This window comes from Lathyrus oleraceus, chromosome 4 (genome assembly GCF_024323335.1).
Source record: "Lathyrus oleraceus cultivar Zhongwan6 chromosome 4, CAAS_Psat_ZW6_1.0, whole genome shotgun sequence".
NCBI lineage: Eukaryota > Viridiplantae > Streptophyta > Magnoliopsida > Fabales > Fabaceae > Lathyrus > Lathyrus oleraceus.
In genome coordinates this window covers 132,541,980-132,558,355 of record NC_066582.1, presented here as the reverse complement: position 1 = coordinate 132,558,355, position 16,376 = coordinate 132,541,980, and the positions used below count along the sequence as shown (strand labels likewise).

General features: G+C 37.1%; 1 protein-coding gene across 1 annotated transcript; it reads right to left on the bottom strand.

Moving 5' to 3' along the window:
* Positions 1–15,363: 15,363 nt before the first annotated feature.
* On the bottom strand, positions 15,364–15,852 carry LOC127136382 (uncharacterized). The gene has a single exon (XM_051062942.1). It carries the CDS (start codon positions 15,850–15,852, stop codon positions 15,364–15,366), a length of 489 nt encoding a protein of 162 aa, XP_050918899.1.
* Positions 15,853–16,376: the final 524 nt, after the last annotated feature.

Here is a 16,376-nt window from a genome sequence, read left to right as displayed (position 1 = left end):
CTTATATTTCATTACATCAAAATAGACAAAAATGGAAAGGAGACTAAAACTATAAAGGAAGATTGTCCTTGATCTAAGGGTACTTTGCTTTAAGAAGTTCCAGACGTTTCTCACATAAAGACCTTTTCGATCAGAGAAGTTTGATTTCAGATTCCAGTTTTCGAACTTTTTCGACGAATCCATGTCAAATTCTAGTTCTTTAGCCATCAAAGCATCATCAAACTCCGAGAGTTCACTTTGGCTTCTTTTAGCTTCATAGATTTTGGCCTATAGTTCTTCTATTTGTTTTCTCCACGAAGCAATATCACGATCATGGCCTTCGACCTTCTCTTTATTCTTTTGTTTTGTTTGCTCTAATTCCATTGTCTTGTTGGTTGACTCAGTAGCGGCATCCCAGACAACTGCCTCAGAACCAATCTTCTTTTCGATCTCTCTTGTTAGTTGAGGTAGTAGCTTATGATCTTCGACAACTTAGTCGATCATAGTGCCTACCTCCAAGATAACGTTGGCCACTTCAGGAGAGGCTTCTAGCAAATTGACTTGATTAAGAAGAGCCCTAAAGGTCAAATGGGCAGAAGGATCAGCCAACAACAGTAGGAACAAGTCACCCTTAAAGATCATGTCCTTAATCTTGGAAAGCACTTCATCCGCAAGCGTACTCGAAGGCTGATCGTTAGACGTCGAAGTAGTGCTAAGGCTTTTCTCATAAGAACTTTCCCTACAACTTAACATAGTCTTCAAATACTCAAGGGGTTGGCTTCATTTCAGAATAGCCAGTTCTTTTGCAAAGAGACCCCCAATACTACTTGTCGAAACTCTGCCTGTCAGAATAGCTGCAATAGTTGGAGTGGCAAGAGTTTGGCTTTGAGCTTGTCCTTTGCCTATGCCATCCTCCCTTTCTTCGGAGCCTCCATCATCGTCACCAACAGGGATTAGGGTATGGTTACCTTCGTTCTCTTCCTCCATCACCGTATCTTCGTCGTTGCCACCCTCTTCCTGGGGATTTATTGTTCCTTCGACGTTGTGTGAATCGTCTCCAGGATTGTCTCCAGCTCGAGCTTCTTCATCCACCAACATGGTATCTTTGTTCACTCCAGTGTCGTCGTCTTCATTCGAATTAACTTCATGATTGGAACCGCTGGCGTGAGAATGTTGGGTAGTGGTCTTTGGTGGTGAAGTGTCAAGCCCACCAGAAAGAGGTTGATTTATTTCACTCATAGAGCTTTTTTCAAATGATGGTCGATAGGTGGGTTCACCAGTGCTATTTAAGACATTTGCTATAGAAGCTGGCGTGGAGGAAGTTGTGGCTTTGGTTCGAACGGTAGTACTTGCGCTATCCTGAAATCAAAACAATCGAAAAATGAGTGGTGAGAGACAGTAAATAAACTAAGTAAGATAGAGTGAAGTTTGTTTTACCTTGTCTCGTTCGACCCCAAGGCTGGAGTTATCATTTTCACTTTGAGCCGCCGCTATCTTCACCATGTCTTCAGGAGTAAGCTCTTGGATGGTAAGGGAGAAAGGCCTTTTCTTGGAGAGTTTTGTTGGAGGCTGGCTCAAAGCGTCAGTGAACTTAGTTTGTTGTTTTCTCTTCCTAGAGGTTAGGTTGCGCACGGGTGATAGATCCTCTTTTTCAAAATCTATTATGACGGGGTTTTTTGTGGGTTTATTTTGGATTTTGATGGGGGTTAGAGGAGGTTTTCGAGCAACATGAATTAAGTATTGGAGTGTCAGTACCATTAAAAAATAACAAAGAGTAAAAAAGTGCAAGACTAAGATATACCTTTATGGGCTTGCTACCTCCCCTAGTCTTTGATTCGACTGACCTTCTGATTGTTAGTTTCTTGGGTGGGACTCTGGTGGCTAAAAGAAAATAGCATAAAACAATTAGTGTAAGCTACAAGTAAATAACTTTAAAGAGGGGTATGCTTCGAGGAAAATATCATGTGTCACACCTTCATATATGTCTGATTCGATGCGAACATCTTCGATCCCTATATGAAGACGCCCTTTGAAACTGTCTAGAGTATGCTTAGTCGCAACCACCCACTAGGCTTTTTTCTGGGACTGCTGTCGAAGTATCTTAATGGAGTCCCCACAGATAAACCGGTCTGGAAATGGAGGGACAATGGCCACTCCAAAGTCATCATTAGGTAGTGGAGGAAATTTTGGGGGAAACAGTTCGAAAGCTATTTCGTAGCGATTCTCATGAGGAACGTACGAAGGGATTTTTAGAGTTTTTATTTTCTTTGAAAAAAATTCTTTGAGCGTGACAACTACTTCGCGGATGGTTCGACTAAGATCATCAGGCCTATAGACAGTTTCGAAGTAATTTTGAAAAGCTTGGATTTCTTTGATAAGCGTGTAAATACCTTTTCTAGTCTTTTCCTGCACAAGAAGAAAAGCTTTGTCAAAATGTTGGATAAAGGAAGAGACTTCATAGGACTTTTCAATATAGTATTTGTTCCACCATCTCCCAAAGTCTCGAGTGGAAAGGAAGTTAGGCTCGAAGTTAAGAGGAGTGAGTTGGGTCCTGCCAGTATATCTGGCTATCTGCTTGAGGGCAGTGGTTTCATTGTGGACCATATTGTAGAGAAGGAGGCTACCCTTTTATCATACAAGCACTTTGGGAGAGCCTGGATTAACCCAAACTGTCCTGCAACAAGGTTGGGTTGATAGGTGATCAAAGTAACCTGAACCTTCGAGGAGTTAAATCGAAGGGTTAAGATCCCAGGGGTCAAAAAGGCTTCCCAAATCAGTAGAGCTTTTGTCTCTCATTTTTTGGAGGGAGATGGGAAAGTCCTTGTAAACCATTCTGGACCATACTTTTTGGCAGCAAATGGGGCCATGCTCGAAGTAAAAACATGGCGCTTGGAGAACATCATTATATAGCCCATGAAAGTTGGTCGAAGGATTTGTCCTTCATCATTGGGAGTCAGTTGGGCCAGTCGAATGTCTTCGATCCTTCTGTTTTTAACTTCCTCATCTTCTTCATCAACGAGGCCTTTATTCGGTAGACTTGCCTCGAACGTGGCATTAAGCCAGAGTTGTAATAGCCAAAAGGGACCAGAGACGAGGAGATTCCCTTTTCACCCAAATTCTTCAATTGAGCGACTTCATCACTCAATGACTCATAGAGGATTGCCAGTATCATCTCACTTAGGCAAACATCATGTCCAACATGTAGTTGATTCGCCAGGGTGAGGTATTTTTTTGGCAACTTGCAGAGACTTCGAGCATAATACAGAATGAGACAACCATAGAGCTAAGAAAGCTATGTGCTCCACGTCAGAGACAGTGTCCGTGTCTTTGTCATGATAATGTGCGATGCGAGTCGAATATGTTGCTCGAGAGGTCGAAAAGGCTATGGTATCTTCATAATCAATCTTAGGGTCGTACGTGTGTCTAGTGGGTTTTAGCCCTGTGATATCGGCTAAGTCGAAAAGTGTTGGTGTAGCCATATCGCATGGGAGGTGGAAAGTATAATGTGTACTATCCTAGAAGTACAATGAAGACACCAACATGGATGCAATATACTCCAATTCTATCTTCGACAACATGATCAGTTCGTAAATCCCCATGTCTTTCCAGGGAAGCGTAGATCCTATGTTGTTCCTCCGTTTTGGGTTCTGGGATATATTGTTGATTACCCATCGTTACTGGATTAGGCAATGTAGTGAAAGGAGGAAGCTTCAAAATCTTCTTGGAAGTTTTTGATTTTACAGTTATGGTCTTGATAGTTATGCTCACTTCTTTAGGGACTTTGCTTGAGGTTGCCATTTCTGTTGAAAGTTGGAAGAGGGAAAGATAATCTCGGTTTTGGTTGAAAATTGTTTGAAGATGAATAGCTAGAGCTTTTGAAAATTCATGAAGCGTAAAATGTGAAATTGGTAAGTTTGCGGATTTTATAAGCAGAATTGGGAGAAAAATGCTTCAAATCAACATTGATGGTTGGCAAGTTAGTGGGACACGTTCCTTCCTTGGATAGTGTGATGGAGAGGTGGTAATTAATGTCTGAACACACGATTTCCTAGAGTCTAGGAAACATGATGATTGAAAAGATCCGGTTGTGGGATGAAGAGACGTGGTTAGGAAAAAGGTAATGATGAATTTGACGTCACCAGATAGATGGAGAAACTGAAAAGTTTTGCAACATTGGAACATTTGGCAAAATGTCAAAGTTGTTCAAGGCGTCGAAACATGTTCTAAAAAAATGTCATTTTCTTCTATATGTCGAAAATAACATTTTTTGGAGGCAATTTGTCAGCTCATAATTTCAACGTCCACTTTAGAATTACCAAAATGGAAATCCCATGTGAAGATGTTTTCGACCAATGAAGATGTTTCGACCGAATCTGGTATTAGGGAGATCCAGTTGAAAGTCCCTGGGTGAGAAGGGTCAGCGTGCAGTTAGGACTTAGAAACATCTCTTTAAATGTTTTGAAGAAGGTTTCAACTAGAGATTCAAAATTCAAATAAAGGAGGGAACTTTGCTCTTATCTGAAACTGTTGAAGGTACACATGGATCATAATGGACAACTACATCCATGCAAAGTGCCACGTGTCTCGACGTGATTGAAGGGCCGTTAGAAATGGTTATTAGAGAGTCTTAGTGTTAGGATCAGTGTGTGCCAAAGTGTGTACAAAGTCTATAAAGTTTACCAAGTACCCGTGCGAAGAGGAACCATAAATTAAGAAATGTACGTTTGTTTACACCATTGTTAGTTATTTTGAAGCAATACAATTTATCTTTACTTTTCCAAAAATACTGCTTCATTTCAAACATTATCAATCCTTCTTTATTTCAAACATTCTTCTTTGCTGATAGTTATCATCATCTCTTTTACAATCCTTCCCTTTAATTCGTATTAGTCTTTTACTGTTTGAGTTTTTAATCATCATTACCACAGACATTGTCGAAGTGTTCATATTTACTAGAATTTACTTTAAAATAATTAGCACATGTCCTAGGATCAATCTGATCAATCATGTAAGTAACAAAATCCAGTAATTTGGAAGATCAACGGTTGTTTACCAATTTTTACGGTAAACACTATCGTGTTAGAATTTCATCAAACTGTTGGAGGATAGGAAATGGTAATTTGTTGGCAACACTACTTGAGTATTGGGTTGTTGTGAAACACTCAGTGGTGGTAATAGATAGAAATAGGTTGTGTAATAACATCAGAATGTAAACCAATCAGATGGTTCCGACGACAGCTATGAGATCTCATTAGTGCTCCTCAGATGTTGGAATAATTGTCTTTTTAAAGATGCTTATCTTTTTGTAGAGAGAACAAAGTTTAACAATGGTTGGTTGAGTGAAATGAACTGTGATGACACTTTTGTTGCTAATCCAATTCACACAACCTCATAAAACTGAAACAAAATCGAAATTGAACATCTTGGTAGAAATGAGCATTTATTGAACAAAATCAAAATTGAACGTCTCGGTAGAAATGAGCATTGTATCGACCCTCCGAGATCAAAAAATTTGAGATTGCCAGGCTTTTATGAATTGATTGTGCAAATATATCGAATGTGTTAGATGAGAGTGTGAAAATTTACGCCAATCAAAAACGTTGAAGATAGGACAATGATAATTGCTTTTGTGAAGAAGTACTCGATTCAATTGGAAGAGGAAATGGAATTTCATGGCATGCAATTGAATAAACAAACCTTTGAATTTGTTGTTTACAAATGAAAATTTACTTGCAATCTCGAACAATTTTGGGAACTTCTAGTTTTGGTGCTTCGTTGTTGACCACTGAAGGACAACTCAATATAGGTATGAAATTATGGGTAGAGACCAAATTACAAATTAGGGATGATGGTTTTTGAAAAATATCTCTATCATCTTCGTTATCAATCTCTATCACTAAGAATCATAGATCCTTATGTTTCTTTTCATGATTTAGGGTAAGAGGTTCATCGCATAACAAACACAAACCCAATTCCATATTGTCTTCCATTTTAAGGGCACTCAAATTTTATTTTGATTGTATTTGACAGCCAAAATTGGTCCAACATCGAAGAATGTAGATACCACTTGAGACAAGAAAAATAGAGTTTAAGGATTTTAATGATTTAGAATAGAATCCGATACAATAGAGAGAATATTCTTGAAAGATAATTTTAAAAAGAAAAAATATTTGTTACGAGTTAATATAATATATTATATATATATATAATATATATATATATATTAATATAATATATATATATATATTAATATATATTATATATATATATATAATATATATATATATATATATATATATATATATATTATATATATATATATAAAAATTAATTACTATATACTGTCAGTGTAAAAGTTTTACATCGTCGATTCATCACCATTTTCTGTTTGTATTACTTTATAGATTTTTAAAATAAAAGTTAAACTTCTTTTAATATTCGACGTCTATGATTAACTGACGGTGTAAAATCTTTTTATAATGTCAGTGTATTTCAATTAAACTCTCTTTCTATATATTGGTAACAAATCCTACCAATTATTACATAGCAATAGAGAAACTAGTAATTAAATTTATTAAGATAATAAAATCCGACGTCTATGATTAACTGACGGTGTAAAATCTTTTTACATTGTCAGTTTATTTTAATTAAACTCTCTCTCTATATATTGGTAACAAACCCTACCAATTATTACATAGAAATAGAGAAACTACTAATTAAATTTATTAAGATAATAAAATCATCGTATAAAAATAAAAAAATAGAAAAAATAACAAATAACTAAAATTAAAATAACTAATTAACTAATACTTGATTCCTGTAACAATACAAAGATTTTAAAATTAAAATAACTAATTAACTAATGAACACGAACGAAGGAACTATCAAATCCGTTTTTGGTGGCAGGAGATTTCTTATCTTTTTTATTAAAACAAAGTTTTTAAAATATTACCAAACATTTTGTTAGTTTAAAAGAAAAAATTAAGGTTTCAAATGAAAATTGATTTAAATAATTTTTTATTAAAAATATTATTTTAAGTATTTATATATTTTATATGAAATTTTTTAGATATTAAAATTTCAAAATATCAACAAATTTAAAATTATTTAAAATATTTTTTTATAATTTTTGTGAGATATATATTTCTTTGAAAAATTATATAATTCTTAATATATTAAAATATTTAATAATGCATAAAATCAATTTACTTAATAATGTTGGTGCAAAGGTAGAATAAATGATGAATGGAAATATTCTATTAAGAGAATGACGGCTACAAAAACATGATAAAAGTTACAATGATTGTCACCCTATTTATAAGCTAAAACTAGGGTTACTAGAATATGATAAAATACTAAAATACCCTCTAACAAACTTAGGGGCTAAGAAAATAGTACAACTAAATATGAATTACTTCTAATACCATCCCTTAATTCATATTCCATCAAAACTTGTAACACCAATTCCATCCCTTAATCTGAGAAATTGATCAGTCTTGATAGCTTTCGTCAGAACATCTGCCAGCTGTTTCTGAGTGCTGCAGTGTACAACTTCTAACACTCCCCTCTGAACTTGATGTCTCAGAAAATGATATTTGGTCTCAATGTGCTTGCTTCTCCCATGCAACACTGGATTTCTGGCAAGATTGATTGCAGACTTGTTGTCAATCATCAGCTTCAGAGGTCTGTTTACTTTAATCTTCAGATCCTACAATAAATTCAGAATCCACACAGCTTGGCATGCAGTAACAACACCTGCAATGTATTCAGCTTCACAAGTTGACAACGCCACAACAGGTTGCTTCTTGGAACACCAAGAAATGGGACCTCCCAGAAATTTGAATAAGTACCCAGACGTACTTCTTCTGTCAACTCTGTCTCCACACCAATCAGAATCTGAATAACTCAGAAGTTCTGACTCATCCTTTCTTCCAGAAGGAAATAATACTCCATACTTCAGAGTTCCCTTGATATACCTCAGAATCCTGACAGCAGCTTGGTAATGGGACCACTTAGGTTTACTCATGAACCTACTAACCATCCCAACTGAATAGCAAATATCAGGTCTGGTATTGCACAAATACCTCAGAGAACCAACCAACTGTTTGAAGGTTGTAGCGTCCACATCCTTTCCATCAGAGTCAGAATCCAGTTTCTGATTTGTATCAGAAGGTGTGACAGCAATCTTACAATTCTTCAGTTCAAATCTCTTCAGAAGTTCTAATTCATACTTGAGCTGATGCAAAATAATACCTTTCTTAGAGTATCTGAACTCCATCCCTAGAAAGTATGTCATTTTGCCTAGATCAGTCATTTCGAATTCATTCATCAGAACTTTCTTGAACTTGGTTATCTCCTGTTCAGAACCTCCAGTCAGCAGTATATCATCAACATATAAACATACCAGAGTCATATTTCCTTCAGAAGTATGCTGAACATAGACACCGTACTCCATCTCACATTTCTGAAAGCTTTGCTTCTTGAAAAATGAATCAATCTTCTGATTCCAAGCTCTGGGTGCTTGTTTCAATCCATATAGAGCTTTGTATAATCTGTACACCATCCCTTCCTGATTCTTTTTCACAAATCCAGGAGGTTGTGACACGTAAACTTCTTCTTCTAATGGACCGTTCAGAAATGCAGATTTTACATCTAAATGCATCAGAGGCCAATTCCTGTTAGCAGCTATTGCAATCACCATTCTGATTGTTTCATGTCTTGCTACAGGTGCAAACACTTCAGAGTAATCCAACCCAGGTTTCTGTAGAAATCCTCTGGCTACCAACCTTGCTTTATGTTTGCCAATTGAACCATCTGGCTTTAACTTCTGCTTGAAAACCCATCTGACGCTGATGGCTTTCTTGTCTTTTGGAAGTTCTGTCAGCTTCCAAGTCTTATTTCTCTCTATAGCATCAAGTTCTTCTTTCATGGCCTTCAGCCAGAGCTTCTGCTTAAGAGCCTCTTCTGTACTTATGGATTCAGAGTCTACTAACATGGCACACTGAATAACTTCTCCTTCAGAGTCTACTTCAGTGTCTTGCAGCATGTCAAATTCTGCATATCTTCTGGGAATGTTTCTGATTCTTTGTGGTCTCTAAACTTGTTCAGAGTCTTGAGCTTCAGATGGTTGACTTCCTCCAGAGCTTTGACCATCTTCAGGGGCTGGCATATTTCCAGAGTCTGAATTGCCACCAGAATCTGGATTACCATCAGAGTCTGGGTCATCAGAGTCTGGATCATCAGAGTCACCTTCATCTTCTGAGTCTTCTCTAGAGTCAGAATCACTATCAGAATCAGAATCAACGTCAGAGTTTACTCCAACTTCAGAAATTCTTAACTCTGACCTTTCTTCAGAGGTTCTGACATCAGAATCAGATTGAGACTTATCCCAATTCCAAAATTCTGATTCCTTCACAATCACATCTCTGCTGAATTCAATTTCGTTGGTTTCTGGACAATAGAGCTTGTATGCACTTGTACTGTGGTACCCTATCAGAATCATCACTTTGCTTCTATCATCCAGCTTCTGTCTTCTGGCTTCTGGAACATGTTTATAGCAAACAGAACCAAACACCTTCAGATGACTAACACTTTGCTTATCTCCAGTCCACTTCTGTATTGGAACTATTTCCTTCAACTTCTTCGTAGGACATCGGTTGAGTACATACGTTACAGTGGCAACAGCTTCTCCCCAGAGCTTCTGAGGAAGTTTCTTCTCCTTTAGCATGCTTCTCACCATATCAAGCAAAGTGCGGTTTCTTCTTTCAACAAGACCATTGTGTTGAGGGGTATAAGGAGCAGTAACCTCATGCTCAATTCCATTCTCCTCACAGAACTTCTGGAACTCTTTGGAGTTATACTCACCTCCACCGTCAGTTCTAAGAATCTTCAACTTCTGACCACTCTGATTCTCAGCCTTCATTCTGAACTTCTTGAATTCATCAAACACCTCGTGTTTAAACTTAATAAGGGATACCCATGTCATTCTTGTGAATTCATCAACAAATAACACAAAGTATTTATTCCCTCCAATCGATGCTACTGGAAATGGACCACACACATCAGAATGTACAACTCCCAAGGCATGTTTTGCTCTTGGAGCAGTTTCTGACGCAAATGGCAATCGTGGTTGTTTTCCTTCCATGCAAACTTTGCATGACTTTTCAGGCTTCTTAATTGCAGGAATTCCATGTACCAACTTCTTTGAATTCAGATGTTTTAAGCTTCTAAAATTCAAATGACCAAATCTTCTGTGCCACAGCTCACTCTCCTTCTCAGCACTTGTTGCACTAAGACATTCTGAGTCTGCAGTTCTGACATTCACCTTGAATGTTCTATTCCTTCCCTGTTCTGACTCCATAATCAACTTCTGATTGCAGTCATACAGCTTCAGAAGATTGTCCTTCATGGTAACTGAAAAACCTTTCTCAATTAATTGTCCCACACTCATCAGATTGCTTCTGATGCCAGGTACATACCACACGTTCTGAATCAATGTTGTTTTCCCATTGTTCAGAATCACTCTGACGTTTTCCATACCTTCTGCATTAAGATATTTGTCATCAGCACATCTGATCTTTGTCCTCTTTTCAGAGTCAAAGTCAACCAGCCATTTCTTGTTTCCAGTAAGATGATTTGAACATCCAGTGTCCATATACCACCAGTCTATCAGACCCATATCATCAGATTCAGAGGCCATCAATAGCACAAATTCGTCATCAGAGCTTCTGGCTATATTTGCTTCTTCTGATTTTCTCTCCTTGTTTGACCAACAGTCTCTAGCAAAGTGACCAAACTTCTTACAACAGTAACATTGGATCTTCTTCTTGTCATACTTCTCTTTTCCCTTCTGAGAATTCTTTTGTCTATCAGAGGTTGAGCTTTCTGACTTCTGACCACCATCAAATCTTCTCCTGGCTTCTGACTACTTCTGATACTTCCTATCAGAAATTGCTTTCAGAGCCTGCTGCTCTACTTCCCTTTCAGAAGTTCTCTCAGTCAAACGCAACTCTTGCGCTTCAAGACTGCTCTGCAGCTCTTCAATTCTCATGGTGCTCAGATCTTTGGAATGTTCTATTGCTACCACAATGTAATCAAATTGAGAGGTAAGGGATCTCAATACCTTCTCCATGATTGTTTCTTCAGAAAGAGTTTCTCCACACGCTTTCATCTCATTAGTGATCAGAATCACTCTGGAGATGTATTCAGAAACTTTCTCATTATTCTTCATGTTGAGATTCTCATATTGCTTTCTCAAGGACTGAAGCTTCACCTTCTTCACTGATGTGTCACCACCATAACATCTAACCAGTGTGTCCCACGCAGCCTTTGCTGTCGTTGAATCTGCAATCTTCTCAAACACATTTACATCAACACATTGATGAATGAAGAACAATGCTTTCTGATCCTTCTTCCTTACTTCCTTCTGCGCGTTTTTCTGTTCATCCGTTGCATCTGCTGCTACCGGAACATAACCATCAGTGACAAGATCTAGAACATCTTGAGCACCGAACAATACACGCATTTGGATCATCCAATGATTCCAGTTTTTACCGTCAAATACTGGAAGTTTGGTGTTCATGTTGCCGTTTCCGTTCATCTTTCTACCTTGCACAGTACACTCAGATTTCTCACACAGTGTTTCCCAACCCACAGAATTAAAATTCTGATCAGATTTTGTTCAAGATTCAACATGAATCTAAGAATCAAAATCAAACACACAAGACCTCACGTTCACTCGTGTTTCCCGTGTTTCCCAATGAATCTGAACCGGAGCTCTAGATACCAATTGTTGGTGCAAAGGTAGAATAAATGATGAATGGAAATATTCTATTAAGAGAATGACGGCTACAAAAACATGATAAAAGTTACAATGATTGTCACCCTATTTATAAGTTAAAACTAGGGTTACTAGAATATGATAAAATACTAAAATACCCTCTAACAAACTTAGGGGCTAAGAAAATAGTACAACTAAATATGAATTACTTCTAATAAATAATTCATTATCAGCATTATATATTATAAATTTAGTCGTTGGATTAACAACTTTTATAGAGTATATCATCTATATAGTTTTTTTATAAAATTTTAAAACTATACTTCATCTAATAATGTAAATTAAATATTTAGTTTTTAAAAAAATATTAATATATGTTTTGATTACTTAGCTATAATCGTCAATTTTTATTTTATTTTAATTTTAAGTTGATCTATTTAATAAGAACTTTTAATTCAACAATTAGATTGATAATATGTAATGTTTATACTGAGTTATTAAAGATAGTAACTCTATGTAATACTCATACCTAAAAAAAATTATGTAATAACTACTCCTAAAATAAGTTGATCATTGTATTATTGGAGTGTAATCCAATATTTAGTTAGCATTTCATTTAAGTGTCATTTAAATTTAATTTGAGATGTATTTAGTTTTACAACTAAGTCTTAATGTGTGTATAAATACCGAACCTCTGTTCAGTTAGAGGAGTGTAATAAATTTTTTATTATAATCAATTTCTCTTTCAAAGTTAGTTACGATTCATTTCTCTCTTTCTCTCTTCCATCTTCATCATCCTTATCTTCTTCCTCTTGTGCACTAACAATTGGTACCTAGAGCTCCGATTTAGATCCACGGGAAACACCAAGGGAAACACGAATGAATGTGAGGCGTGTGTGTTTGATTTTGTTTCTTGAATTCGCGTTGAACTTACGATCAAAATTGTAACAGAATCACATATTCTGCGGGATTGGGAAACGTGAGGGTTTGGTGAGATATGAGTGAATTGTTGCACAAGATCGAAGATGAATGGTGGAAACAATAACTTGAATACGAAACATCCAGTATTTGATAGAAAGAACTGGAATCGATGGACGATTCAGATGTGTGTGTTGTTTGGCGCTCAAGATGTTCTTGATCTCGTCAATGACGGTTATTCAGCAGTTGCAACAGATGCAACCGAAGCATAAAGGAACACGTATAGAAAGTTAAGGAAGAAAGGTCAGAAAGCTCTGTTCTACATTCATCAGTGTGTGGATGTGAATGTGTTTGAAAAGATCGTTGATTCGACAACGGTGAAAAGATTGCCGTTTGTCCCTCTTTTGAAAAGGAGAGGTTCGTCCCAATAAAAATACCTTACATCACTAAAGAATTTCTTCTTCTGTTGGTAGTTAAGGTCGGGGGTATGATATCAGCAGCTAGGTAATTAACAAGGTCAGCGTACCAAGGTACGTTGGTCACTGCTAGAGTTCTTTCAATGTTCCAATCCATTGGAAAATCAGAGTTATCTTCCTGAATGGTTTCGATTTTTGCCATGAGTCTATCATAGGTAAAATCGTCATTTATTGGCACTAGGTCTGGTTTTAAATATTCAAGTCTAGAAAGGTGGTCAGCAACTACATTTTCCGTGCCCTTCTTGTCTCGAATATCCAGGTCAAACTCTTGCAGTAAAAGAACCCATTGAAGTAACCTAGGTTTAGAGTCCTTCTTGCTTATTAGGTATCGAATAAGTGCATGATCTGTATAAACTATAATTTTAGCTCCGACCAGATAAGATCGAAATTTATCAATAGCAAAGACAACGGCGAGGAGTTCTTTCTCGGTTGTTGCATAGTTAAGTTGGGTGGCATCCATGGTTCTACTGGCATAGTAAATTACATGTAATTTCTTGTCCTTTCTTTGTCCTAGGACAACACCAACAGCGTAATCGCTAGCATCACACATAATTTCAAAGGCTTGGTTCCAATCTGGAGGTTTCCTAATAGGCGCAGAGATCAGTGCTTGTTTCAAAAGGTTGAATGCTTCTATACATTTTTCGTCAAAAATAAACTCGACATCTTTCATTAGAAGGCTAGTTAGAGGTTTTGTTATTTTAGAGAAGTTTTTAATAAAGCGTCGGTAAAAACCGGCGTGTCCAAGAAAGCTACGGACTTCCCTAATGGTCTTAGGTGGTTTGAGATTTTCTATGACCTCTATTTTGGATTTATCAACCTCAATTCCCTTTTCAGAGACTATGTGTCCTAATATTATTCCTTCGGTAACCATAAAGTGACATTTTTCCTAGTTTAGCACAAGGTTTGTTTCCACACATCTTCCTAGAATTTTCTCAAGGTTGGCTAGACAGTTTTCAAAACTGAATCCGCATACTGAGAAATCATCCATAAAAACTTCCATAATCTCATCGAGGAAGTCTACGAAGACTGACATCATACAGTGTTGGAAGGTGGCTGGGGCATTGCAAAGTCCGAAAGGCATTCGTCTATAGGCAAACGTTCCGTAAGGGTATGTAAAGGTTATTTTCTCTTGATCTTCGGGGTGGATGGGAATTTGGAAAAATCCCAAGTATCCATCTAAATAAGAAAAGTAAGAGTGTCTAGCTAGACGCTCAAGCATTTGATCTATGAATGGGAGAGGGAATTGATCTTTCCTAGTTACCTTATTTAGTTTTCTGTAGTCGATGCACATACGTCAACCGTTTTCTACACGTTTAGCTAGATGCTCGCCTTTCTCGTTTTCCACAACTGTGACACCTCCTTTTTTAGGTACCACATGTACAGGGCTCACCCACTTACTATTTGAAATTTGATAAATTATACCAGCGTCTAGTAGTTTCAGTACTTCTTTCTTAACCATATCGCTCATTATAGGGTTTAGCTTTCATTGATGTTCACTGGAAGGTTTAGAGTCTTCCTCCAGCAAGATCTGATGCATGCACACGGATGGGCTTATCCCTTTGAGATCAGATATGTTATATCCTAAAGCTGAGGGATACTTTCCCAAGATATCTAAAAGTTAGTTTGTTTCATCTCTATTCAAGGTGGCACTTACTATAACTGGGCAATTTAGTTCTTGATCTAAAAACTCATATCTTAGATTCTTGGGTAGTTCCTTAAGTTCTATAGATGGTTTCTTAGGACATGGCATATGGTTCGGAGTAGTGCTAAGCATTCATAAAGGTTGTCATCCATGTGAGGATCCAGTCTAAATCCATTGTCTTCTCTTATGGAAGTCAAGGAATATTTCATTGTCTCGGGAGGTCTTTCTTGATCTAGCTCCCTTATGCATTCATCAATGATATCGATGGCATAACAAGAGTCTTCTATGACTTGTTCCATTAGGAATTCGGAAAGTATAAATTCTATCTTTTCATCACCCACTTTGAAAGTTAGTTTTCCTCTTTTAACATCTATTATGACTCCCGTTGTTGATAAGAAGGGTCTACCAAGGAGGATCGAGATTTCGTCGTCTTCTTTAATGTCCATTACCACGAAATCTGTTGGGATATAAAGTTGTCCAATTCTAATTGGAATGTCTTCTAATATGCCTACTGGATATTTTACAGATCTATCGACTAATTGAAGAGACATCTTAGTCGGTTGTAATTCTCATAGGTTTAGCCTTCTACAAACTGCTAAAGGCACCAGGCTTACGCTTGCTCCCAAGTCTAGGAACGCTTTGTCTATAACATGATTCCCTAAAATACAAGGTATGGAAAAGCTCCCGGGATCTTTCTCCTTCTTAGCAAGTTTATTCTCAGTAATGGAGTTGCATTCTAAAGGTTTGGGATCATCCAGCCTACGTTTGTTGGTTAAGATGTCCTTAAGGAATTTAACATAAGATGGTATCTGGGTGATGGCTTCGGTGAAAGGGATTTCTATGTGGAGTTTCTCAATCACTTTTATAAACGTTTTATATTGGTTATCAATTTTTTTCTGTTTAAGTCTTTGCGGGTATGGAATTGGTGGTTTATAAGGAGAGGGTGGAACATAAACTTTATCTTTATCTTCTCCCTTATCCTTCATTTTCTGGTCTTTTTGCCTCTCTACTTCATCTATAAACACAACGTTTTTCTTAGAAGCCTTTGGTTCACTCATGACTGGTTTTACAGGTTCGTCATAGGTGGTCACACTTTGTAGGGTAACAGCGTTAGCTTGCCCTCGGGGGTTTGATTGAGGTTATCCAGGAAATTGCCCTCCAAGTGTGGTCTGGGGGGCTTGTTGTTGTGCTATTTGTGAGATTTGGGTTTCAAGCCTCTTATTGTGAGTGATTATCGAATCAACCTTAGTTCCTAATTGTGTGATAAGTTCATTTATGTGAATATCTTGGTTTAGGAACTCTTTGTTTAGCTGAGTTTGGGCCGAAATGAAACTTTCCATAATTTTCTCTAGGTTTAGCTTTTGAGGAACGACTTACATAGGTTGGATTTGTCTTTGAGCTTGAAAACCTGGTGGTCTTTGAGGGGTAGAGTTTTAAATAGGGTTATTGTTTTTATAAGAGAAGTTTGGATGATTCCTCAATCCCGGGTTGTAAGTGTTTGAAAACGGGTTTCCTTGGGCATAATTTACCTGGTCTGAGTTTGATTCAGTTAACAGATTGCATTCTGGTGCAAGATGTCCTT

What these genes read in the sequence shown, in the direction of transcription:
- LOC127136382 (XM_051062942.1), bottom strand. Translation starts at nt 15,852, where the DNA reads ATGAGTGAACCAAAGGCTTCTAAGAAAAACGTTGTGTTTATAGATGAA.